Source organism: Arachis hypogaea, chromosome 6 (genome assembly GCF_003086295.3).
Source record: "Arachis hypogaea cultivar Tifrunner chromosome 6, arahy.Tifrunner.gnm2.J5K5, whole genome shotgun sequence".
NCBI classification, from domain to species: domain Eukaryota; kingdom Viridiplantae; phylum Streptophyta; class Magnoliopsida; order Fabales; family Fabaceae; genus Arachis; species Arachis hypogaea.
This window is the reverse complement of record NC_092041.1, coordinates 6,476,343-6,502,220: the sequence shown is the minus strand read 5'-3', so window position 1 is coordinate 6,502,220 and position 25,878 is coordinate 6,476,343. Positions and strand designations below refer to the sequence as shown.

General features: G+C 25.5%; 1 protein-coding gene across 1 annotated transcript; it reads right to left on the bottom strand.

The window, feature by feature from the left end:
* Positions 1–1,308: 1,308 nt before the first annotated feature.
* LOC140173579 (replication protein A 70 kDa DNA-binding subunit C-like) lies at positions 1,309–25,878 on the bottom strand. Its single transcript, XM_072198060.1, has 8 exons — positions 25,710–25,878; positions 4,996–5,092; positions 4,786–4,907; positions 4,058–4,142; positions 3,854–3,980; positions 3,614–3,768; positions 3,090–3,207; positions 1,309–1,461 (listed from the first exon to the last, which is right to left on the bottom strand). Exons 1-8 carry the CDS (start codon positions 25,876–25,878, stop codon positions 1,309–1,311), a joined length of 1,026 nt encoding a protein of 341 aa, XP_072054161.1.

Below are 25,878 nucleotides of genomic sequence, written 5' to 3'. Positions count from 1 at the left end.
TTAGTATTTTTTTCAAATTATATGTAATAAATATTTGAAAGAGGAGAAATAAAATATAGATTAGAAAGATAAGCGGTGAAAATTTAAAACTAAATAAAAAATTAAAAAATTATGTATATAATAACAATAATAATAATATTTTTATTTGAATTATATTATTTTGTTAATTTTGTTTTCTGTAGAAGAGAAAAATAGAAAAATCGAGAATGAGAGAAAAAGATAAAGATGAAGAATGAGAATGAGAGTGAGAGTTTGTTAATTTTGGAAGAAAAAATTTTATTTTAATTGTAAAAAAATATGGGATGATATATTTTGATTTGTCAAATTACTAATATAAAATATAAATTATATATAGAGTAAAAATAGTAAAGAGAAATAGAAAAATACAGAGAGGTAGATGAGAGAATTTAGGGAGTTTATTAATTTAAAAAAAAATTTCTCAATTTTAATAAGAAAGTGTCATGTGACACATTTAATTATTAAATTAGATAGTAATATATGATACATAATATATGTATATTTCAATTTCAATTTTAATTTTAATATTTTAATTTTAATTTTAATTTTAATGCAATTAAAGAATGTTGCACATTTTGATTGTCAAATTAGTAATTAGTCATTGGTATTGATAATTGATAATGATATATAAAATAGATAGAGTGGCTGAAGGAATGAAAGAAATAGAGAAAGGAAGAGGGAGCAGGGAGGAACTCTTTAATTTTGGAGGAAAATATTTGATTTCAATTGCAATGAGGGAATGACATGTGGTACATTTTAGTTGTAAAATTAGTGTATGAACCTGTGCTCACCACGAAAAAATTTATAAAAGTAAAAAAAATTATATGTTTGGATATTTAAAAAAAAACACAAAATAATTATTATGTTAAGAAATTTATAAAATTATTATCAAAATCAAAGTTTAACTTAAAAATAGTGAGTAATAATCATTTTACACTTTTTTTTTAAGTAAAATAATTATACACTGATACAGAATTTAAAATAAAATTAAAATATTTATATTAGAATCCTATTTTTTAAAGACTTCTTTATAAATAACATTGATAGGTGAATTTGCAGACATTCTTATATGATTCATAAGTAAAACTTTTAAACCTCTATTACTCTTAACTCTTGAAAATGCCACATATAGTTGATCATGTGTAAAAACTGGTTTGGGCAAGTATAATCCAACATGAGATAAAGTTTGTCCTGAGACTTATTAATTGTCATGGTAAATGATAATATTATGGAAAACTGTCTTCGTTGGAATCTAACTGTGACGGTTTCATTTGTTGGTACCATATTCATTCATGGAATAAAAGCAATATGACCAACATTGTTACCCGTTAAAACTTCACATTCTATGATATGATTTTTAAGCTTCCTAACTTGTAGCCTTGTACCATTACAAAGACCACTGGATTGATCAATATTCCTCAGTAACATCACCGGAACACCAACCTTGAATATTAATTTATGTGGAGGCAAAAGAGCAATTTATGCTATTCAGTAATTCAGGGCGGTCTTCGACCTTCAATCTAATGGGAGTTACTTTTTTTTTATCTCATCCCATTCAGGGTTACAGGTCATAGTGATAAAATAGCTAGGATATCCTATATATCTGCAAATTGCAAATGCATCTTTACAATTATTCATCATGTACCTAGATCTACTAGTAAAAGTAATGGGAAGAATGATTCTTTTGCCAAGCCTTGCAGCATCTACATCCTCGTTTATAATACTTTCATGCAAATATTTGTATTTATCAACCCTCAACTGTAGTTGTTTACACCTAAAGAATTTTAACCTCTTTGATTTTACCATTGTGTAGGCATCTACCAGAAACTGTTAGAATAATTTCTTTGATCTCAGAATTAACGGAGATTCACCCGTCCTTTTCTGTATGTAGTTGAAAAGCAAAGAATTGTCGCAAAGTGATTGTTTCATTTTTCTTTGTAGGTCTAGCGGAGATAGAATCTGATGTTGCAATACCCAAACGAAATCCATCTTTTCCATACGGAAACAACAATGGATATTGCAAGGCTAAATAAGATGGGTGAAAACATCAATCTGTTGGAGCTTTCTAATTTGACTCTCTATAATATTATCTCTATCTTTGCTTAGTTGTTCGACATCGCCAACAATCAATGCAACCATTTCAGATGCAGATGGCAAGTTGTATGTCTTGTCATCTGTAGTCCTCTTATTAATCAATTTAAACTTTATGTTTGCGCAATTTTTCTATTGGTACGTATCTCTTGCATAGCAAAAATTCTTTGTCAAACTATTATATTTGTCTAGTATGTTTCTTAATATTGCCATAATTTTCTTATCCCGCTCATTTATAGCTTCATTGAAACTGCACACAAAAAAACAATAAATTTTATGTTATTTTCTCTCACAGATAAAAAATAACTAAAATATTTGACTGGTTACATGAAAATTGCTGAAGTGTGCATATCCAATTATCAATCTCATTTTCTATGTCATAGGTATATAGCTGGGCAAATGTTGGTCATAGACTATCCGGAGGAAGTAAGCTACCAACGCTATGGTAGTTTTGACCCCAGGCTTAAAAATTGGAGGAGCAGTTCTATTGTTCACCCCATAGTCAATTTTTTCGGCCATTGATGTAAAATAAAACATTGAATTAAATGTCTTTATATTTTTTAGGAAATGAATACTTCTTTGATCTCCTCTAGTATGAAGTTGAAACTCATCAGGAGGCACAGAAAGTAGAGAAAGTTCGATCTTTCCTTCCATACAACATAATAAAAATTTTAGTTGGGACGACTATTTGAATTTAGCAAGATTTATTCAGACCACATCCATACTTTACAGTGTTGACATTGATAAATGGGATTTTCTATATCCCACACATCTGTCGAATGAACTCTTTTTAGATACTCAGTTGTCATACCGATGCAATTTAGTCCATGATGTACACAAAGATGCAAATAAATATACAGATAAAATTTTTACATACCGTCTAAAGTTTATGAGGATGGTATAAAATTATCTTCTATATTCACATTCGACATTAAATCATCATAACCATTCAAATGGTTTCAACAAAAGAAACTACATACATTCAACTCTTTCACCATCTCAATACACGTCCATCCAAATAGAGCTGCGGTCTCCTTATCGAACACAACAAAAGTTGTTGTAGCAGTACCATAAAAAACTAACAAATTCAACTTATACCTGCTTTTTTTATTCAAAAACATCAATTACACTAGTCCTGTCACCCTTTAGTTACAATAAATTCATAAAAATTATATTCAACACAATTTAAATGCTCAAACACAATTTTTTAGGTTTATCAGTTTTCTATATTTTAGTCTAGCAGAAGAGACTTTGGTATAAAATTATTGTAGGTATATGAATTTTTTCTATGCACTCTATCTCATGTTGCCATTTTTTGTGGATAGACAATATTTTCATCAATCAAAGCAGTTTTTGTTTTTAATAAATTGTTCTCTTATTATCTACTAATTGTTGGTATTAAACTAGATATTGCTAAATAAATTAAAAAGAGACATAATCAATTACATAACTCTATTACTTTTTTATGAAAAGATTGCACAAATAAGTCCAATTAGAGTCATACCTATCGACCACATTATTCACATCCTTATTACAGCCATCGCAGAAGTATGTATCCGCATTAGCTTCTGCCTTCATGCTGCAAACACAAGATTTATACCACCAACTTAGAACGGGTTCAACATCAAGAACAGTGACCAGAACAACATAGAATCCAACCTACATAGGAACAGTTTGAAAGTAAAAAAAAAAAAAACAAATAATGAACCAAACATAAAAAAGTAGTTTTCTATAAGGCACTCACATCTGCAGCCGCACGTAACTCTTTTATTGTTTTCCTCTCAATGGAATATAAAACTTCATCTTCATTAACATACGCCGGTTTGCCAGAAAGCACAGACAGATACTGCGAGATCTCTCTATAGTACATGCTACTTATCAATCACAACGCCATAAAAATACAATCAATATGCACAACCATAAATAATTCACAATATTGGTACAATACCTTTTTCGAAGCATCACAATCTCAGGAACATCTGGATTTATCAAGAGATTGGTACCGTACATAATGTTCTGTAAAATATTGGTACCTACGTACAATAATTATTGTTTAAATGAGTTGTACAATTATACATAACAGAAAAATTATCGAATGAAAAGTAACCAAAAGTGTCCTTAGATTTAAAAAAACAATTATAATCTACTGGAAACCTAATTAATTAGTATAATTTTTTATTTTAACAATGAGCTATATAAAAAATATTTATTGCAAATATAAAATAATAAAAAATATTATATAATAACAAAAATATAGCTTGAAATTATATATTAATTAATTAATTGTTGAGTAATTCAACATAGAATTTACAATAAAAAATAAAAAACTGGTGATACAATTTATCTACGTGTATATAATAATATTTTTTATCACTTCAAATTTTAATTTCTAGAACGCCAGTCATTTGCCGAAATTGTTGTTACTGTTTACTATATTTTCACTTGTAATTTCACATGATCAAAAATATTAAAACACAAAACACAGTACTTATAATTTTACTTTCATGACATGTAGTATCACACTCTAAAATTTAAAAATAAAAAAATTACTATTATATATAACATCACACCATAAAATTTTAAAACTAAAAATACCTATTGAATCACATCCCAATAATTAGTAGAAATAGCCACAATAAGATATAACCATTCGATAGTGGTCAAATCCTCATATACCTCGAAAATTCTTTACTCTTGCAAATTGAAAAATAACTACCGGTAGCTGTTGTTCACCCGCTGCCACAAGACCCTTGATCCGGTCTACCATCTTTTCGAGAACAGTGATATCAAGCTTTAAACTACAGAGAAAACGTAAATTATTTAGAAAATAAAAAATTACTTATATAAATATATTGAGTGTTGAGTAAGGGCATCGAAAAAATGCACCCGTCATTCTCAATATGAATGACCAACATGTCAATAAGTTTATCATCCTTCACATATTTTCTCTCACCCTCTACACTGGTAATAACTTCAGCAATGTCTAAAATAAATATCAAACAGAAGATTGTGCACAAATCACCCATCTTAGTGATATTTTGTCATAAAAATAAAAGAAAAATCAACTTATGTACTTGTCATAAATCATACACTTACCAACCAAAAAATGATGTTAAGGAAAATATCTCATAATTTTTCTAAAGGGACTAATTTAATACCATATAACGGTATTGCATCACAGAAAAAGGGTAAGACAGTAGTTTTTTTTTTGAAAAAATAATCGAAAATAATGTGATGTTGTGCCGTACAACCCACAATTTTTGCTAACTCCAAATATGTAAAAGCATACACAGCTCCCTTTGATATCAATGATTCGAACACAGATATCAGATCCTTACTTATAAAAGCATGCATAGTTGTTCCTATTTTCTCACAAAAATAAAATATTTTATTATTCACTTTCTACACGCAGTACCAATAAGGTCCAACTAAATAAACAAACAAAATTTATATAAAATATTTCTTTCAACAAAAATAACTGAAGAAATTAAAAATAGGATTTAATTCCAAAATATTAAGTATTAAGTATTAACTAATGGATTTATATTCACTCAAAAGGAAGAATATACATATAATGGATTCAAATATTTAATACTTTAATGTATACTATAATTATATTTTACACAAAAATTTAATTATATATTAACATAATAATTAAAATATTTAATTTAAAACGACTAATTTTATTGTTTAGTGACTTTCACTTGAGTATAAAATTTTTGTACTTGATTTTTTCACACAACTCATGAAAAACAGGTCGAGAAAACTTTTGATTTATTTTTTTTAACCATAGGTATTAAAAAGAAAAAATTTGTGATGACAATCATGCATGATAATTAAGTATTATGTAGAAGAGGGTTAAATTTAACGATAATCATACATATGTATTAGTCATGCTCTTATTTTTTTCTCTCTTTTTTTTCCCTTCATATGCATCTTTGTTTATTGTGATTGATTTAGTCTAAAATATTGAATGTTAAATCAGTGGAGGCTATACTGCTTGGTTCTCAACAGTCAACACTACTTGGAGATGCTTGGCACGAACATTTTTAATATAAATCTCTCTTGTTAGTTGTCACCCATACGAGAAGAGAAAATTTAAGTCTTCAAGATGAGAATAATAAACAAAGAAGTAAGGAATAATCTGATTCTCAATTTTGTTATGATGTGCTTGTTATTTCTTATCAAAGATATACATTATACTTTTTTAGAATGTGAAAGCAAGAGTGACTCAAATTTTGTTATTTTTTGGTTGGCATAAACTCTTATATCCAATCTGCATTATTTAGTAATTATGTATTTTGGCATTAGTGCATATCTTTACAAGCTAAAATTTATAATTTTATATAACTGTCTATGAAAATCTTGCTAAAAGTCCTCCAATCCCTCTCTTTATTGGCTGAATACAACATGAGCTATATATTAAGTCTGTTTTTGATTGTAGAATCTTTTTTTATGATGAAAAGCTTATGTTTTCTTGTAGAAAAACACAAAACTGGGTTTTGTTCTTGTTCTGCTTTTGAATGAATAGTTCCAAGATAAGCAGAAACTGTTGAGGTTAAATTATGACAATTATGAGGTGAGGATCATACAAATATGGGACTAAGTGTATAAAAACAAAGAAACAATTATCTGTATGAATAAAATTAGAAGTACCTGCTCATCCATCAACACCATTTCAATGGAGCTGATGGATTTGGAATCTTTGAATTTTGGTAAAGACCAAAGTCTGATTACTCTGACATGAATCTTCCAACATTTTTTTGGTGGTGCAATCATCTCCAACAAATCATATCGCCTAACCATTTTTTCTCTAGTGAAAAAATAAGAGTAAATGTAAATTCTAGCAAGTACGTATGGTAAGATTGTAGGACCACACCTCTAAGGCTTTTATAGCAACTAAGAAGAGGTATATTTTTGAGTAAATCGTTTTAAAATCAGAGTGCATCCAAAATCACATATCCTTCATAATCCAAAAGAAGAAAAAATCTGTCTTGATTATTTAAAAAATGAAAAAAGATTTGAATTGAAAATAAAACACTTATTCTACATCATAAATACTGGCAAATCAAAATGTACTGAGTAAAAAAAGGATTATGAAAATAAGATCTAAATCCATGCATTCCTTGTAGTAGCTTACCTCCATTAGTTACAGATAAGGAGCGTTCCAGTGCAACGGCGATCTGAACGACAACAACATCAGTGATAGTCTCCTCTTGTCGGTCTGATATCTAACCTCTCTGGTCACATTAGCATCTTCGATCGTCGTCGACCTCCTCGCCGGCACAACCCTGTCATCATCCCGTCGCCGTATGAGCAACCAGTCTTCTCATCTTTGCCGTTCTGAAGTTGCCAGTGCCAAGATGCTGTTCTCTATTGTTGGCGTATATGCTTGCTTGCTGCGAGAGAGAAGACTCAAAAAGACTAAAAGAAAACTTTGGGTGCGGATTAAAATTAATTGTATGAGATCCGGATAGGTTTTCTATCTGTCTAGCTTGGAGTCAAAATTAGTCTCCGTAGGCTCATGTTTTATTAAGATGCAATGGAGGCAAGCAAGCCAACGTGGTGTGGACCCTACTTTTTTATTTCTTTTTTTTTATCACAATTCACAAGTTCTATGCTTTGTTTGATTATTGTATAAATTATGGATCTACATTGGACCGCCTAAAAAATTAATTTATTTTGCTTACGTTTTAAAATGAGTTTAATTAATAATTTGTTATATAAAATTATTTTATATTTTTAATAAATCAAATCTAACGATATTAGTTAATAATACATAGAATAATTTCGTTTAGAATGAAAATTTTTTTGCCTTATATTACTTTTGCTTACGAAAATATAAAACTTAAAACTTAACAATCCATGGAATATAAAAGGCTAAGAAAATAAGGTGATTTATAAATTATCTTTAATTTATATATAATATAATTAAATTTAATGAATTCAATTAGAATAAATAATAAATTATTTATTTTATTTCAAACTTTTTAAAAGAATAAACCAATTAAATAATATAAGAAATTATAATTAATGTAGTAAAATTAATCAAGTATTATATACTGTAATAAATTACATTGATATTTAAATATTTAATCAAATCAATTAGCTGATATAATTAAGTCATATCAAAACACTTAAAAATACATCGATCTTAATTAAGTACTATCTATACTATATAAACCACATTTAAATCTATTTTCCCGTGCGTATATAATTTAAAGTAATTTATAATTTATTTGATTGAATATTATAATATAAAATAATTTATAAATTAACGTTAATTCATATATAAAATATAATTAAATTTAATAAATTTAATTGAAAGAAACAATAAATTTTTTATTTTATTTTAAACTTCATAAATGAAAAAACCAATTCACTAATATAACGAATTACAATTAATGTAATATAATTAATTAAATAATATAAATTATAATAAATTATATTGATATTTAAATATTTAATCAAATTAATTAGTTGAAATAATTAAGTCATTGCAATACATTGTATTGAATGAGTTAAAATAATTAAATCAGAAAACACTCACCAAAGCATGTCACGTCAGTTCCATCATTAAGTGCAGAAACCCGATTTTTATATAATAGAATAGATAGAATAGATTAGTAAGAAAGATGGAAGAATGCTTTAATTTTGGAGAAAAAGATTTAATTTCAATTACAACGAGAGAGTGCCACAAATGAGAAAGTGACATGTGATACATTTTTGTTGTAAAATTAGTAAGAATAAGAGAAGAATTCCTTAATTTAAAAAAAAAAAAGATTTGATTCTAATTACAATAAAAAAGTAACATGTGATATATTTTGATTATAAAATTAGAGATATATAATAGATAAATATATATTTTGTCAAGAGCAAATTAATAGGGTGAAATTGGTCTCTAACAAAATCTCAAGTCAATTATCAATTATGTTTACTAAATAACGAAATTATACCATTTTTACGTAACTCACTTTAATATTGAAATTAAAAGGTGGAATTGGGTATCACATACTTATTTACCCCTTTAATTATAGAGGCATGTTACACACACAAGCATTTTTAATTTATAAGTTTTATAAGTTGGCACAAGCTCAACAAAACATACGTGCATTACTCCCACATTCAAGAGTAAATATACGCACGTTATTCAATCACTTTCTGTTTCCAAAGCGCGCTACTCACCATGCATTATGAACGACTCTTCTTCTTCTTCCTCCATGAAAACGAGTTTCTTGCCAAATTTGTTCGATCTCCTTCATGCGTTCTCTCTTTGCCTTTTTATTCGTTGTTTTACCTGTGTTTATCATTGGTATTCTTGTTTCATTTTTTTTCGATTTTTATGATTTTTGAAATCAAGCTTTGAAATCGTTTTGAAGATAATGGAACTTCAGAAATACACCCAAACAATTACATAAATATACCTAAACGATTACAGAAATACACCCAAACGGTTGCAGGAATTCATCCAAACGATTATAGAACTACACCCAAAGGATTACAAAAATACACCCAAAATTCGTTGAAGTACACCTTATGCATAATTCAGAACTCTTTCTCTTTTTCCTCCTCATCTTCTGCTGCTACTTCTTCTTCATTTTCTTATTTCATATTCTCATAATTCTTTTTGGAGAAAAAATCAAACAAAGAAGAAAAAATATATAATGTTGTAAAATCAAAAGAAGAACGAGGAGAAACATGACGATGAAGATGAAACACTTCAAAAACGATTTCAGATCTTGATATCAAAAAATAATGGAAATCGAGAATAACGAATAAAGAAAACAGAGAGAAAAGCACGTATGAAGAAGGAGAAAGAGAAGGTAAGAAATTCAAAAAAGGAAACAGAATCCTTTCAAAAATTAAAAATCTGTTAGAGACGCGCGTTTGAGCATGTAGAGATTAATCCTTAATTATATTCGTTAAACAGGAAATTTAAAGGCTCTAAAATTTATTTATTTAATATACTAAAATCGAGTTTTTTTCCAACTAATGATAGTGAAATGTCAATTTTTCATGAAAAAGTACTATTCTCTCTTCTAAATTTATTTTAGAAAAATATTTTTATGATAATTATATTATAATTAGTATTTAATGAACAATGCATGATTATATTAATTTAAAAATATCTTTATTATAATTATATAAAATTAATATTTAATAGATTATCAACTAATGAAAGTGAGGTATCAATTCTTCATAAATTTATTTTCTCTCCAAATGAGAGCACTATTCTTTCTTCTAAGTTTATTTTAGAAAAATATCTTTATTATAATTATATTACAATATTACAATTATATTACAATTAGCATTTAATGAATAATACATAATTATACTAATTTAAAAAATATTTTTATTATAATTATATAAAATTAATATTTAATACATTATTAAACTAATTATCAATTAAGAATATTTTTAATTATTTTAATTATATTGATACAATTATAATTCTCAATTATTATGCAATAATTTTATTAGTAGTAAGTTGTTATGTTAATGATAACCCATTTATATTAATATCTATTGATAATAATAATAATAATAATAATAATAATAATAATAATAATAATAATAATAATAATAATAATAATAATAATAATAATAATAATAATAAAATAATTGTCAAATATTGTCTACCTAACTTTAATTAGTTAACAAATTTAATTTTAGTTGCTACGTTTTATTTTTATATAATTATGTTAATTGTCAATAATTTTTTTTATAATTATACATATATCAGCATTTAATATATAATTATGTTAATTGTCAATAATTTTAATTTTCAATCATTGTAATATAATTTTAAATTAATCGTAATTTTCGGTAAGTTGATATTGATATCTACCTTAAAAAATTAAAACAAAAATCTATGATTTTAGTCGATAAAAATGTATATAATATGATAATGCATTATTCAATCACGGCAAATATAAGATGTATAATATAAATAATAAAAAATTAACTTAATAATAACTAATTTATATAATTATTTTTATTCTAATAAAGACTATATATAGTATTTTTTTTTCGTGAGTCTAGATCTGAGAGCCGTGAGTCTAGATCTGAGAGTCAATTCATTTTTTTAAAATTTATTATTCTTCCTTGACTACTTTATAGAATAAGAATGTATTCTTTGTTTTTCATCAAAGTTAATCATTTTAAAGTATAATTTATAATTTTTTATAGTATTTTTTTATATATTCATTCTATTATATTATTCTTTTGATAATTTAATAATTGTTCTTACTTTAATTTATTCTTTTCGTCTAATGTTCCAGTGCGATTGTCTTTTACCGCAATCGTTTACAATGCACTACATCTATCAAATACCATCTCAAGTTGTATTCACTAATTCGGGTTCTAATTACATGGATATAAGCGTCTAACGAAGGGACCATAAACTCTATTTTACCGAAGGATAATTGAATATACTCACATATTATGACCAACCTAATGGAATGTGGCTAAAGTTAGTTTTCTTGGGAGGAGCTCGATTTTTTATTGAAAATTGTTTTCACAGAGCTTTGTATGCCAAGTTCAAGTTTCATCCTCTCCATACTTTCTAGTCTGTTCGAAAGTCTTTGAAGTGGCACACATAATGAGATTGAATTTCTTCAACTTAAGTTTAGTTTTGGTAAATTTGTGTCAAACTCAGAGATGCAATTTCAATGATTAAAAATATATTCAAATTTTCTTATTTTGAGCTTTTCATAATTAAAATAATTTTATAACATATTGTGAGTTTTTTTTCAAAAATTACCAACCTTCTTTTGCATCAATGCAATGCCATTGAGGGGAATAAATGTCAGTTTAGTTTTTCGGTGTGGCAATTCTATACCTTGCCAGATTGCATGAATAGCGAATAATGAAGCTTATTTAACAAAGGGATGGTCTGAATTTGTACGAATTTTAAATGTTCAAATTTATGATGTTGTTTCGTTGGTTGTCGTTACGAGAATGACTCTAATCTATACGTGTTTAAGAACTAGAATAGATTAAATATTATTTAAATAATTTATTTCTAATATTGGTATTTGATTAAATCAGTTATAGAGAAATTTAAATTGTTACCTCAATTTATATATTACGACTATTCTTCTTGGATATGTTATTTTTAAATTTTTTAATATAAAATTTCTTTTTTTTCCAATTTTTAAGTTTATTTTCTTTCTTGGATATATGTATCACCTTTTTTTATTTCAGATTAGTAATGCAATTATTAAAAAAAGTGTAATTCATCAATAGATTAGAGTGATTAAAAGTTTAATTATATTGTGTGAACACAAAATTGATTAATTAAGATTAAGGCGTAATAAAAGAAAAAGAGTCACAATACATGATTTTGTTTTTCTTGCTAACATATAAAGATACATGAAAAAAAAGAAAAATTAAAACATCACAATTTAAAAAAAATTGTTAATCATGGGTATAAATGAAAATTAGAGAATATACATGGATATAAAAAATAAAAAATTATTACACGATTGTAGAATAAAAAATAATCATATATATATATATGTATGTATGTATGTATGTATGTATGTATGTATGTATGTATGTATAATCATAACAAAAAATAATTAATATATATGATTTAAATATTTTTATGTATAACTAATATATATGTATGTATATATAAAAAAATATTTAGAATTATTTAATAAAATTAATATATACATATATATATAAATAAAAAATTATTGTAATTTATGAAGATTACACATACGATGATATTAATAATAAAGAATAAAAAAATTATTGAATGATTGTAGGCTTAAAAAAATAATCATCATCAGAAAATAATTAATATATGGGACTTACATATGTTTGCATACAATTAATATATATGTATAAACTAAAAACGAAAATATTTAAAATTATTTAACAAAATAAATATATTCTAAAAATTAAAATTTTTTTAACTAAACAATTAATATATACATATACATAAATAAAAAAATTACTATGATTTATGAAGATTATTACGCGTATAATAATATTAATGGAATAACAAAATTATTGAATGATTGTAGGCTCAAAAAAAATTTTATACTCAAAAAAATAAAAAAATAATTAATATATGTGACTTAATATATATATATATATTTAAATAAAAAAATTAAAAATTATTTAAACAAAATAAATAAATATTTCCTACAAATAACAAAACTATTGGCTAAACGATCAATATATATACGGATAGCATAAATAAGAAAACCATTGAATGAAAAAGAAATAGTACGTTTTTAATTTTGGGAATAAAACATAAATAATTATAATATAATAATTTGTTTAATTATAATATTTATATTTGTTATTTTAATTATAAATTTAGAAAAAGAAAGTAGATTAACAAAAATGATTAATAACTACATTAGAATTGATAAACTTAACATCAAATTAAAAAAATAAATGCATAATATGTTACCTTTTATTAATAAAATTATTACAATTCAAATTAATTTTAATAAAATAATTTAAAATTATAATTTCAATCTTATCATGTGCATGGTACGAGTTATTAAAAAATTTATTATCACGTGCATAGCACGAATTATTAAACAATTTCTCGTGTTTTCTTTTTTTCTCCAAAATAAAAATACTATTTTTACTCATAATTATTATTCTTTATCAATTTTTTTATTTCTATTTCTCATACTTAATTTGTTAAATATATCTTTTTAATCATTGTTATTTGATTTACATATTTTAGATATTATTTATTAAACTTTATTGGACAATATACAATAAAAATAATTAAAAAATTATTAGTCAATCTCATTACAAAGGAATAAATTTTAATTAAATGCTAAAATAATTATCAAATGTTATTTATTTTCAATCATTTAATAAGTTTAATTTTAATTGATATGGTTGATTTTCTACTCATATTTTTCTTTATCGAAAAAGAACTTATATCATAGTCAAAAACAGGGAGAAATGGCCAATACATTGTAGTTGATGTTTATGATTTACAATATATAAAATTTTAACATTTTACAATGAGATTTTTTTTGTAATAATTATTTTTTTATGTAAATTTTTTATCTTTTTCATTACATATTACTATTTATATTTCTTAAAAAATCTCAATATCGTATTCGTTTAGAAGAAAAACAAAAATTGCGTTTTCATTATGGTCTTACAGAACGCCAATTGCTTAAATACATTCGTATCGCCGGAAAAGCCAAGGGGTCAACCGGTCAGGTTTTACTACAATTACTTGAAATGCGTTTGGATAACATACTTTTTAGATTGGGTATGGCTTCGACTATTCCTCAAGCCCGCCAATTAGTTAACCATAAACATGTTTTAGTTAATGGTCGTATAGTAGATATACCAAGTTATCGCTGCAAACCTCAAGATATTATTACAGCGAAAGATGAACAAAAATCGAAAGCTCTGATTCAAAATTCTCTGGATTCAGCCCCACGTGAGGAATTGCCAAACCATTTAACCCTTCATCCATTCCAATATAATGGATTAGTAAATCAAATAATAGATAGTCAATGGGTTGGTTTGAAAATCAACGAATTGCTGGTTGTAGAATATTATTCTCGTCAGACTTAATACTAACTAAAAAAACAAGAGTTTTGATACGAGAATTTTAGCTCATTCAGGTATCATCTACATGGATATAGGACGATTTGCATTCCCTGTCCACTTTTTCCAGTATTTTGCTTTCATTTAGAAATGAAAGAAAAAAGATGCACACTGTGAGATACTCAATCATCTATGTAATCACCAAGCAACCGATTACATAATTATTCTCCAATTTAAAAATAAAAAAAAAACATTAGTAAGCATATTAGTTTAACCTTTTATTTATTTAATTTATTTATATTATATTTGTAATCATATTATATCTATTTTTACAAATATATCTTTTTTAATACTCTTAGTATTAACACATTATATATTAAATAAATATTTTAAAAATAACTATAACCTACGATAAAAATAAAAAAGAAATTAAACAGATATTACAAAAAATAATTCTATATATTCTGTTGTGTTGTGTTATGCACTTAACTAAGCTATCTGGGTGCTTTTTCATTTTGGGTCCCTTAGTAATTATTTACAGAGGAGATTTTTAGTCCACTTCAACTATCAATTTAACAATTGCTACCCGTTACCACCAAATCTACAAACAACCCTAAACCAAATAAATGGTCAATTATCTGTTGCATTATCAAGAGTAAAGATGGTTTGCGAGTGCTGTTGCAAGATCACAGATACTTGGAATATAACTGTACGATAAATGTGTTATATAGAGAAGTTTTTGAGAGTTTATAATAAGAAGATAATTTCTAAATCTCTTAGTCAAATTTATTAAAATTTATTACTATCAATTAAAAAATAAAAAAAATTATAAGTGCTAATTAGTAATACATTCTTATTATACATTTATATCTTGAGAATTATCGTAATGTTATTTTAGATACATATTTTGCAGACATCAAAGGGGAGTATTGAGTTATTTTTTAGTGATTTTAAATTATTTAATGTTTATTAAAAAATTTGTGCATTTGAATTCTCTACTAATTTATTATTGTTTATTTTGAGCTAATTTTTATATATTTTTACTTCACAGTAAAACAACATTATAAATATTTGTTGGTGAGTATAAAAAATAAATTAATAAAAACGATTAATAATTACATTAGAGTTGATACACTTAATACCAGATTAAAAAAATGTTACTTTTTTATTAATCAAAATATTATAATTTAAATTAATTTTAATAAAACAACTTTATTATAATTTCAACTTTATCACGTGCATGGCACGGGTTATTACACTTGTAATAATAAAAACAGGGATGCTACATATCCAAATATTTTTTCATCCAAATAGGTTCAATACCAACAAAAACTACTCTCATTAAAAGAGCGTGATTACATGCGCACCGTCATTTTTTGTTGTTGTTGCTGCTGTATTTTTTTCTTTTCCTCCTTCTCTCCTTGGTGAAGAAGTAGTAGAAGGTGAGGAAGAAGAATTTTGAATTGTGCATAACAGAAATGAACCGAAATTATATTCAGAATGAACCAAAATTATATTTAGAATGAACCGAAATTATATTTAAAATGAACCAAAATTAAATTTAGAATATAAACTCATTTCAAAAATAAGCACAGGCTAAATGCACCTTATTTAAATCCAGAATGAATCGAAATTACTTAATGGTTGCGACGCACAAACTTAATTCAAAAACAAAAACGCAAACAAAATTGAATCATAAACAAAAACACATCCAAATCTATCAAGTGATTTTGCAACATTATGTATTTCTTCTTCTTTTTTTGATTAGATGAACAAGACAAGAAAAGAAAAATATGATGAGAAGTTTTGAAGAATTTTTTCTTCTTATTTCTTCTTTTTTGTTTGATTTTTCTTCTCTTTTTCTTGGTTTTACTCCTCTCAAGATAGTGAAACAAGAAGAATCATATCAAAATAATTCACTTGATAATGAACCTAAATTATATTTAGAATGAACCAAAATTATATTCAAAATTAACAAAAAATTAAATTCATAATGTAAACTCGTTGCAAAACAAGCACAGACTAAATACCATGGTTTTGAAAATCGAACCGGACCGGCCAGTTCAACCGGGATAACCGAAAACCAGTAAAGTAGCCAGTCCGGGCAAACCTAGAAACCGCCTGAAAAAAAATCGGTGAACCAGCGATTAACAGGTGAACCGGTAGAACCATCCAGTTTTTTAGAGGGTTTCCGGTTCGAAAATACACCCTCTAAAACGTCGCTGTTTTGTGTATAAAAATTTAAAAAAAAAAAAAGAAGAAAGGCAAGTGCTGAAGTGAAGTCTGAACCCTAAATCACTAATTCAAGCCACTCATCTCTCCTCTCTTCTCTGAGAAGTGAGAACCATTGAAGCCACCACCACCAATCGAGCAGCCCACCGCCACTGCGTCCCGCAGCCACCGCGTCCCGCAGTCTTCGCATCTTGCAGCCACAGCAGCGACGAATTTGACCACCGCAGCCTCCACCGTATCCCGCAGTCGGTAAGTAATAATCTGTTATTCTATTCCTCATCGCTGCCTTCTGATTTTCTGTTTCATGATTTTCTGATTTATTTATTTTCTGTTTCATGATTTTTTTATTTTCTGAGGTTATTTGTTCATGATTTATTTGTTTACTGGACTTCATGATTTTGGTTGCTGAATTTATGATTTTCTGAGATTATTTTAGATTCATGATTTGCTGTTTTCTGAGGTTATTTTAGTTGCTGAATTTATTTGTTTGTAAATTTGTATGTTATAGATGGAACAATCACAAAGTAACCCACAACCACAATATAATCCTGTTCAAGATTCTCAAACTGGTTCTTCTAAGGGTAAATCTGATCCAGCTTGGTAATATTTTACAGTGAAGTATGACAAAAATAACAAGGCTCAATATACATGTATTTTCTGCTTGAATACTTACAATGGAGGGGGGATATATAGAATGAAATATCATTTTGCAAAAATTTCTGGACAAATTAAAGTTTGTAACAAAGAATCTAAAGATAGTGGCTTTGGATTACCTGTTTATAATGGAGATATTGGAACACTTAATGATGATTATGATTTTTGATGAGTTGCACTTTGATTATTTGAAAACTTGCTAGTAATTATTTTTGAATGTAGAACATTATGGGTTTGTCATTATGTGCTTTTTTTGTTTTTAGTTACAAACTTTGATGTTTGAAGTTGTTTGTGAACCTCTAATATTAAGTTATGGATAATTTATTATGTAAAATTTTAAATTTTATTAAGTTAGAAATTATTGAATTTATATATTTAAAATTATTTTTAGGTATTTTAATAATTTTATTTAATATTTAATTAAACCGGTTGAATCCCGGTCGAACCAATGAACCATTGAACCAGTGATCCCACCGGTTTATTGACCGGTCCGATTCTTGCAACCTTGCTAAATACACCTTATTTAAATCTAGAATGAACCAAAATTACTTAATGATTGTGACACACAAATTTAATTCAAAAACAAACACACAAACAAAATTGAATTATGAACAAAAACATATCCAAATCCATCAAGTGATTTGCAGCATTATGTGTTTCTTCTTCTTTATTTGATTAGATGAACAAAACAAGAAACAGAAGAATATGATGAGAAGTTTTGAGGATTTTTTTCTTTTTTTGTTTGATTTTTCTTCTCTTTTTTTGGTTTTATTCCTCTCAATACTGTGAAACAAGAAGAATTATAACAAAATAATTCATTTAGAAATGAATCAAAATTATATTTAGAATGAATTGAAAATTAAATTTAGAATGTAAACTCGTTTCAAAACAAGCACAGACCAAGTGCACCTTATTTAAATCCAGGATGAACCGAAATTTTTAATGATTGCGACACACAAACTCAATTAAAAAACAAGCACACAAATAAAAATTGAATCATGAACAAAAAATGATAAAAGAAGTAGAAAGAGGAGGAGGAGGAAGAGGAAGTGGTGGTAGTGGTGGTGGTAACGATGGTCATGAAAGTGAAAAATAATAAAAAAAAAGGAGAAGAAGAAGACATAGTATCAGGAATGAAGAAGAAGAACATATGTGAGAATCTAAAAGAAAACAAAAAAAAACGCATGAAGGGACCCAAAAATATAAGAAAAAAGAATATGTCTAATACTTGACTAAATATTCTGTATAGTTAAATAGAATATTTCGTTAATTCTAATATTTTTGTCACGATAGAGACTTAGTTACAAAATCTGATATAGCATAAGGACTCAGTTAAAAAAAAACATAAAAACCTAATTAAAAATTCGATAAAACTAAAGAAATGATAGAGTAATGAAACCTTATTACTTCGCAGTTATTATTCCAACGCATAAATCATCAGTTTCTTCGGATAAAATTATTTTTCATTATTCATATTTAATACAAACCAAACATTAGTCTATATGACAAAAATAAATGACAAATATTCCAAACTATCATTCATATCTTCACAGTATCACTCATGAAAAATAAAATAACATAATATCTTTTGCTTATTTTTTTTTAATAAAATTCTTTTCTCTTTGCTTAAAAACTTACATATAGTTCTCCAAATTATAACAATATTTTTTTAATTTCTACCTCAAATAATATCCCGAATATATTTTACATTCGTATTATTATACTCTTCATTTATCTTGTCCGTATATTGCACAAATATCTTACCATTAACTTAACTTTTGATTTTTTTCATAAATAAATATTTAATAAAAAAATCGGATAATATTATTTTTTTCTATTTATGTCCTTCTTTAATTTGTTTTGCAATTATCTCTTTTAAATCGTAAAATGTTTGTTATAAAAAAATTGATATTAATTATTATAAAATTAATTTTTTAATAATGTTAAACAATTTAATAAAAGTACATGAATAGTTTTCATATGTAGATGTACCTAATATTTAAAATATTAAAAATAGATTTGATAAATTATTAATGAATAATTTAGATATACATAGAAATACTATATTATCACTAGCATTGAGGTCACATGGCAAATAAATTTTTTTAATTTTTGTGTGAAGTCTGGTATATTTACAGAGTTATTTTCTGGTTATGCTGTTATAGTTATTTGTTAGTCGGTATTAGGTATTAGAGTATGTTTTGATGATACCATGTAAAAAATAAATTATTTCAACTTACTTTTCTATTAGTCATGAACACACACACACACACACACATATATATATATATATATATATATATATATATATATATATATATATATATATTTTGATATAAAACTATATCAAATCTTTTTTATCTTAAAAGGCATAATTTTTTATTCTAGTAATAAATATACAAGAGAGTACTCAAACGAAAATACTCTTTGAGTATTATATTTATACTTAATTATAAAAATATGATTGATATAATATTTATATATATATATATATATAAATTATCAATTAATACTAATATTTAAAGTTGGATTTGAACTAAAACAAATTCGATTTTATGCAACCTATAAAAATCCTTATTTACAAGGTTGATTTTCAATTTGATCAATACTAAAATAGCAATTTTAATTGAATTATATTTGATCCAAATTAATATAATAACACAATAAGCGTTAAACATATATGAAAGAAAATAATTATGGTAGAATTGTAACTAAAGATAACATTTTTATTCTGTTATTATTATCAACAACACATCTACATGCATCAACGAATTATACTTTGATACGATGCTAGGTGAAAATGAAATATTTTTTATTAATATTCTTTTAATTAAAGTATAGATTTGAAGACGGTGGACCTCCTCCATGGCTAGGTGGAAGTTTACGTCCCTCTCCTCATACAGATAGACTTAATTCTTCAGTTGAAAATTTATGAGTTTATTTCTGAAAATTTCTTACCTCTTTCCCCTCTCACCTTGAATTTCCTTCCTGTGTCATCATATGTTAGCTCAAGATGCCGCTTTCGAGGTTTTCTTCTGCTTTCTCCAGGTTCAATTTTTCTTTCTTCTGTTTCTTTATATGTGGAAAGTTTGAATTTTTTAAGTTTGAAAACACTCCAAAGTTCTCATCAAAGTACAAAACTAAAGGTGGTGGACCTTTATGTTTTGGTGGAGTACTATGTCTCCTTCTTCTATGGGATGGATATGATCCTTTGAAAAAAAATTTATAAATTTTTCTTTGAAAATATTTAAACTTGTTGAATTTTAAAACCCTCCAAAATTTTTATTAACATCGCTGGTAAATTTATGTTCTAACAAGTTTTTTCGGCTACCCAAAACCATAAATCCATCGTTCAACAGCATGATAAGAGCTAAGAAGCTCATGATGCTTGTTGTCATTGTTTTTATCTTCATTTTAAAATAACCTAGATGAACGAAGCTAATTCAAGATGAGATAATTGTATCTTTGTATGTTACAGAAATGAAAAGACAAAAGAAATGATATATGCATGATGAATGTAACAACTTTCTTTTATTATAGCATAAATGCATAATAGTGGATACTAAATTCTTGTAGGACTAATATTTCTCACACTCGTCCATTAATATCCATTATTCTGTTTGTTCTGTTCATCGTCGTCTGTTCATCGTCGTCCGTTAATGTTATTTTTTATTAGTATTTATTTTTGGTTTAATTATTTGCGAAATTTTTATAATTTTATTAAATTTGTAATTAAATTTTTATATATTCTTTAATTAAATTTTTACATTATTTTTTATTTTATAGTTCGATTTTTTGTATTAAAAATGTTAAAATTAATAAAATATTTTTCTCAAAAAATAAGTGATCAAAAATTTAATTAAGTTTTTAACTGTGAATACTTTTAATTTGCAAAAAATATTACGTTGGCTCTTATTTTTTATACCGACAAAACATAATTATAAAATTAAAAATAGTGTATAGATTCAATTAAAAAAAAATAAAAATCTAATTAAAAATTTAATGATATTACAGAGATTAGCATAATAATTAAAATTTATTCTTCTTGTATAGAATTTAGAAAAATAACCCAACTCAGTGTTTGATGTTTTTAAAGTCGAATATTTTAGTCATCTAGATTTTAAAATAAACAAAATAATTCTCCACATTTATTTTTGTCTGACAATAGTAAACTAAAAAATAGTCTATTTTTTTTTAAATCTCAAAATAATCTTTACAAAAATTTAAAAATTCCAAATTAAATTGTAGGAGACTGTATTGTCTAACGAAAGTAAACATTAGAAATTGTTTTGGGTATCTATAAGTCTAAAAGACTACAAATAATTACATAAATCAACCCATAAAATTTTTAAAATCGAATACGTTAGTTTTTCCGTTTTTAAAATACACAAAATAATCCTTAATGTTTATCTTTAAAATTTACATATAGTTCTCTAAATTATAATGACACTTTTTTTATTTTCTACACCAAACAATATCCCAAATACGGTTTACATTCACATCATTGTCATTATAGTCTTCGCTTGTCTTGTTCCTATATTACACCGATATCTTCCCAGTTGGTACTAATATTTACTCCACTCCATATCAAATAACTTAACTTTTGATTTTTTTTACAAATAAATATTTAATAAAAAAATTGAATAATATTATTTTTTTTTATTATTTATGTCCTCCATTGTTGTGAAATTATCTTTTATTAATCCTAAAAATTTTTATTATAAAATATTTGATATTAATTATTATAAAATTAATTTTTTAATAATGTTAAGCAATTTAATAAAAGTACGTGAATAGTTATTTTATGTAGATATACCTAGTATCTAAGATATTAAAAATAAATTTGATAAATATTCAGAGTTGAATTTGGACTAAAACAAATCCGTTTTTATTCCATCTCTAAAAATTCTTATTTGCAAGTTTGATTTTCAATTTTTTTACCAAAAATAAGAGACTCAAATCCGCATTTTCTTAATTGAATATAGAAAAATTATGCCATTTGAGGTATTACTTTTTGGCTTAATTTTCAATTTGATCAATGCTGAAATGACAATTTTAATTGAATTATATTTGATCGCAACTAATATATATATAATAACACCGGTAGCGTAACATATGTGAAAGAAAATAATTATTGTAAAATTGTAAGTTTGTAACTAAAAATAAAATTTTTATTTTATTATCACTGTCAACAACATAACTACATGCATCAATCAATTATACTTTAATTTGATGCAGGGTGAAAATGAAATATTTTTTATTAATATCCTTTTGATTAAAGTATAGATTTAAAGGTCATGGACCTCCTCCATAGCTAGGTGGAAGTTTATGTTCCTTTTCTTCCACCAAATAGACCTGATTTTTTGGTTGAAAATTCATGAGTTTGTTGTTGGAAACTTCTTGAATCTTCTAAGTTTGAAAATACTCCAAAATTCTCATCAAAGTACAAATCTGAAGGCGGTGGATCTTTATGTTTAGGTGGAGTACTATGTCCCTTTCCTCTATGGGATGGACCTGCTCCTTTGCGGAAAAACTTGCAAGTTTTTCTTTGAAAACTATTTAAACCTGCTGAATTTTGAAACCCTCCAAAATTCTCATTAACATCGTTGGTAAACTTGTGTTCTAACAAGTTTTCTCTGCTACCTAAAACCACGAATACATTGTTCAACAGCATGATAGAAGCTAACAAGCTCATGATACTTGTTGTCATCGCTTTCATCTTCATTTCAAAATAATCAAGATGACATAAAACTAATGAAGCTAATTTAAGATGAGATAATTGTATGTTATAGAAATGAAAAGATAGAAGAAATGATAATATATGCATGATGAATAATGTAACAACTTTCTTTTATAGCATAATAATGGATACTAAATTCATGTAGGACTAATATTTCTCCCACTCATCCATTAATATCCATTATTTTGTTTGTTCTGTTCACCGTCAATTAATGTTATTTTTTATCAGTATTTATTTTTAATTTAATTATTTGTTAATTTTTTATAGTTTTATTAAATTTGTAATTAAATTTTTATATATTTTTTTAATTAAATTTTTATATTATTTTTTATTTTGTAGGAATTAAAAATTAAAAACAGTGTAAAAATTTAATTAAAAAAATATATAAAAATTTAATTAAAAATTTGGTGATTCAGAGAGAGATTAGCAAAATAATTAAAATTTATTATTCCCATGTAGAATTTAGAATAATGACCAACTTAGTGTTTGATGTTTTTAAAGTCGAATATTTTAGTCGTCTAGATTTTAAAATACACAAAATAATTCTCTATATTTATCTTTATTGAACAGTATAATCCTCCTCCAATTTAATCCAAAAAGTAAACAAAAAAACAGTCTCTAAATTTTTTTTAAAAAAATCTCAAAATAATCCTTACAAAAATTTAAAAATTTTAAAATAGACAAAAGAATTAAATTGAAGGAGACTGTATTCTCTAACAAGAATAAATATTAGAAATTGTTTTTGTATATCTACAAGCCTAAAAGACTAAAAGTAATTACATAAATCAACCCATAAAATTTTTAAAATTGAACACTTTAGTTTTTAAAATACACAGAATAATCCTTAACATTTACCTTTAAAAAATTTATACATGGTTCTCTAAATCACAGTGATACTTTTTATTTTCTACACCAAAAAATATTTCAAATACGGTTTACATTCACGTCATCATCATTATAGTCTTCATTTGTCTTGTTCCTACATTGTACCAATATCTTGCTAGTTGGTACTAATATTTACTCTTGATTTTTTTTTTCACAAATAAATATTTAATAAACAAATTGAATAATATTATTTTTTTATTATTTATGTCCTCCTTTGTTGTGAAATTACAACTTATAAATCTTAAAATTTTTGTTATAAAAAATTTGATATTAATTATTATAAAATTAATTTTTTAATAATGTTAAACAATTTAATAAGAGTATGTGAATAGTTTTTTTATATAGATATACCTAATATTTAAGGTATTAAAAATAAATTTGATAAATATTTAGGATTGAATTTAGAGCAAAACAAATTCGATTTTATTCTACTTATACAAATTTTTAGCTGCAAGTTTGATTTTTACTTTGAAACTGATATATAATAACACCTGTAAGCATTAAACATATATGGAAGAAAATAATTATCGTAGAATTGTAACTAAAGATAAAATTTTTATTTTATTATTATTATTATCCAACAACATAACTACATGCATCAATCAATTATACTTATCATGATGCAGGATGAAAATGAAATATTTTTTATTAATATTCTTTTAATTAAAGTATAGATTTGAAGATGGTGGACCTCTTCCATGGCCAGGTGGAAGTTTATGCTCTCTCTTCTACCAAATGGACTGATTCTTTAGTATAGAAGTTTGTTTCTGAAACTTCTTGAATCTGAAAGGCGGTAGATCTTTATGTTTAGGTAGAGTACTATATTCCCTTCCTCTAACAAGTTTTTTCTGCTACCTAAAATCGTGACTACATTGTTCAGAGCTAACAAGCTCATAATGTTTGTGACATCGTTTTCATTTTCATTTCAAAATAATCAAAATAACATAAAACTAACAAAGTTAATTCAAGATGAGATAATTGTATTTATAGAAATGAAAAGATAGAAGAAATGACGATATATGCTTAATGAACATAACAACTTTCTTTTCTAGCATAATAGTGGATACTAAATTTTCGTAGGACTAATATGAAGAGTGTTAGGGACTAGTAGAATTTGTGATGTTTAGTTATCAAATTTGTCATCATTAATATTTTTAATGGTGTAAGATGACATCTAATGATATAGGATTAATCATTTTTTTTATAGTTAAGTGTTGGCTAAATTTTAACAAAAGTGCTGACTTTCTAAACTTTTTCGACTAATATTTCTTCCACTCATCTATTAATATTCATTATTCCGTTTTATCTCTTAACCGTCAATTAATGTTTTTTTATTAGTATTTATTTTTTATTTAATTATTTTTTGAATTTTTATAATTTTATTAAATTTGTAATTAAATTTTTTTATTTTTTTTTAGATTTTTATACTATTTTTAATTTTGTAGTTTGATTTTTTTGTATTAAAAATATTAAAATAATAAAATATTTCTCTCAAAAAATAAGTGATCAAATATTTAATTAAGTTCCTAATAGGGATGTTAACGGGGCAGGTCGAGGGCGAGGGCGAGGGCGAGGGCGGGGGATGCCTCCCTGCTCTCCATCCTGCCGCCCCCATATTTGCTCCCCGTCTCCATATTTGCTCCCCGTCCCCATCTCCGTTTCCTACCGTGGGAGAATATTGCTCCCCATCTCCATTTCACATAGGTCTTCAT

Coding starts and splice junctions, on each gene's coding strand:
- LOC140173579 (XM_072198060.1), bottom strand. CDS start 25,878: ATGAAGACCTATGTGAAATGGAGATGGGGAGCAATATTCTCCCACGGT. Junction 4,908..4,995: donor ATTCATATTGAGAATGACGG/GTGCATTTTTTC, acceptor TTTTCTCTGTAG/TTTAAAGCTTGATATCACTG. Junction 3,769..3,853: donor AGTTACGTGCGGCTGCAGAT/GTGAGTGCCTTA, acceptor GTTCCTATGTAG/GTTGGATTCTATGTTGTTCT.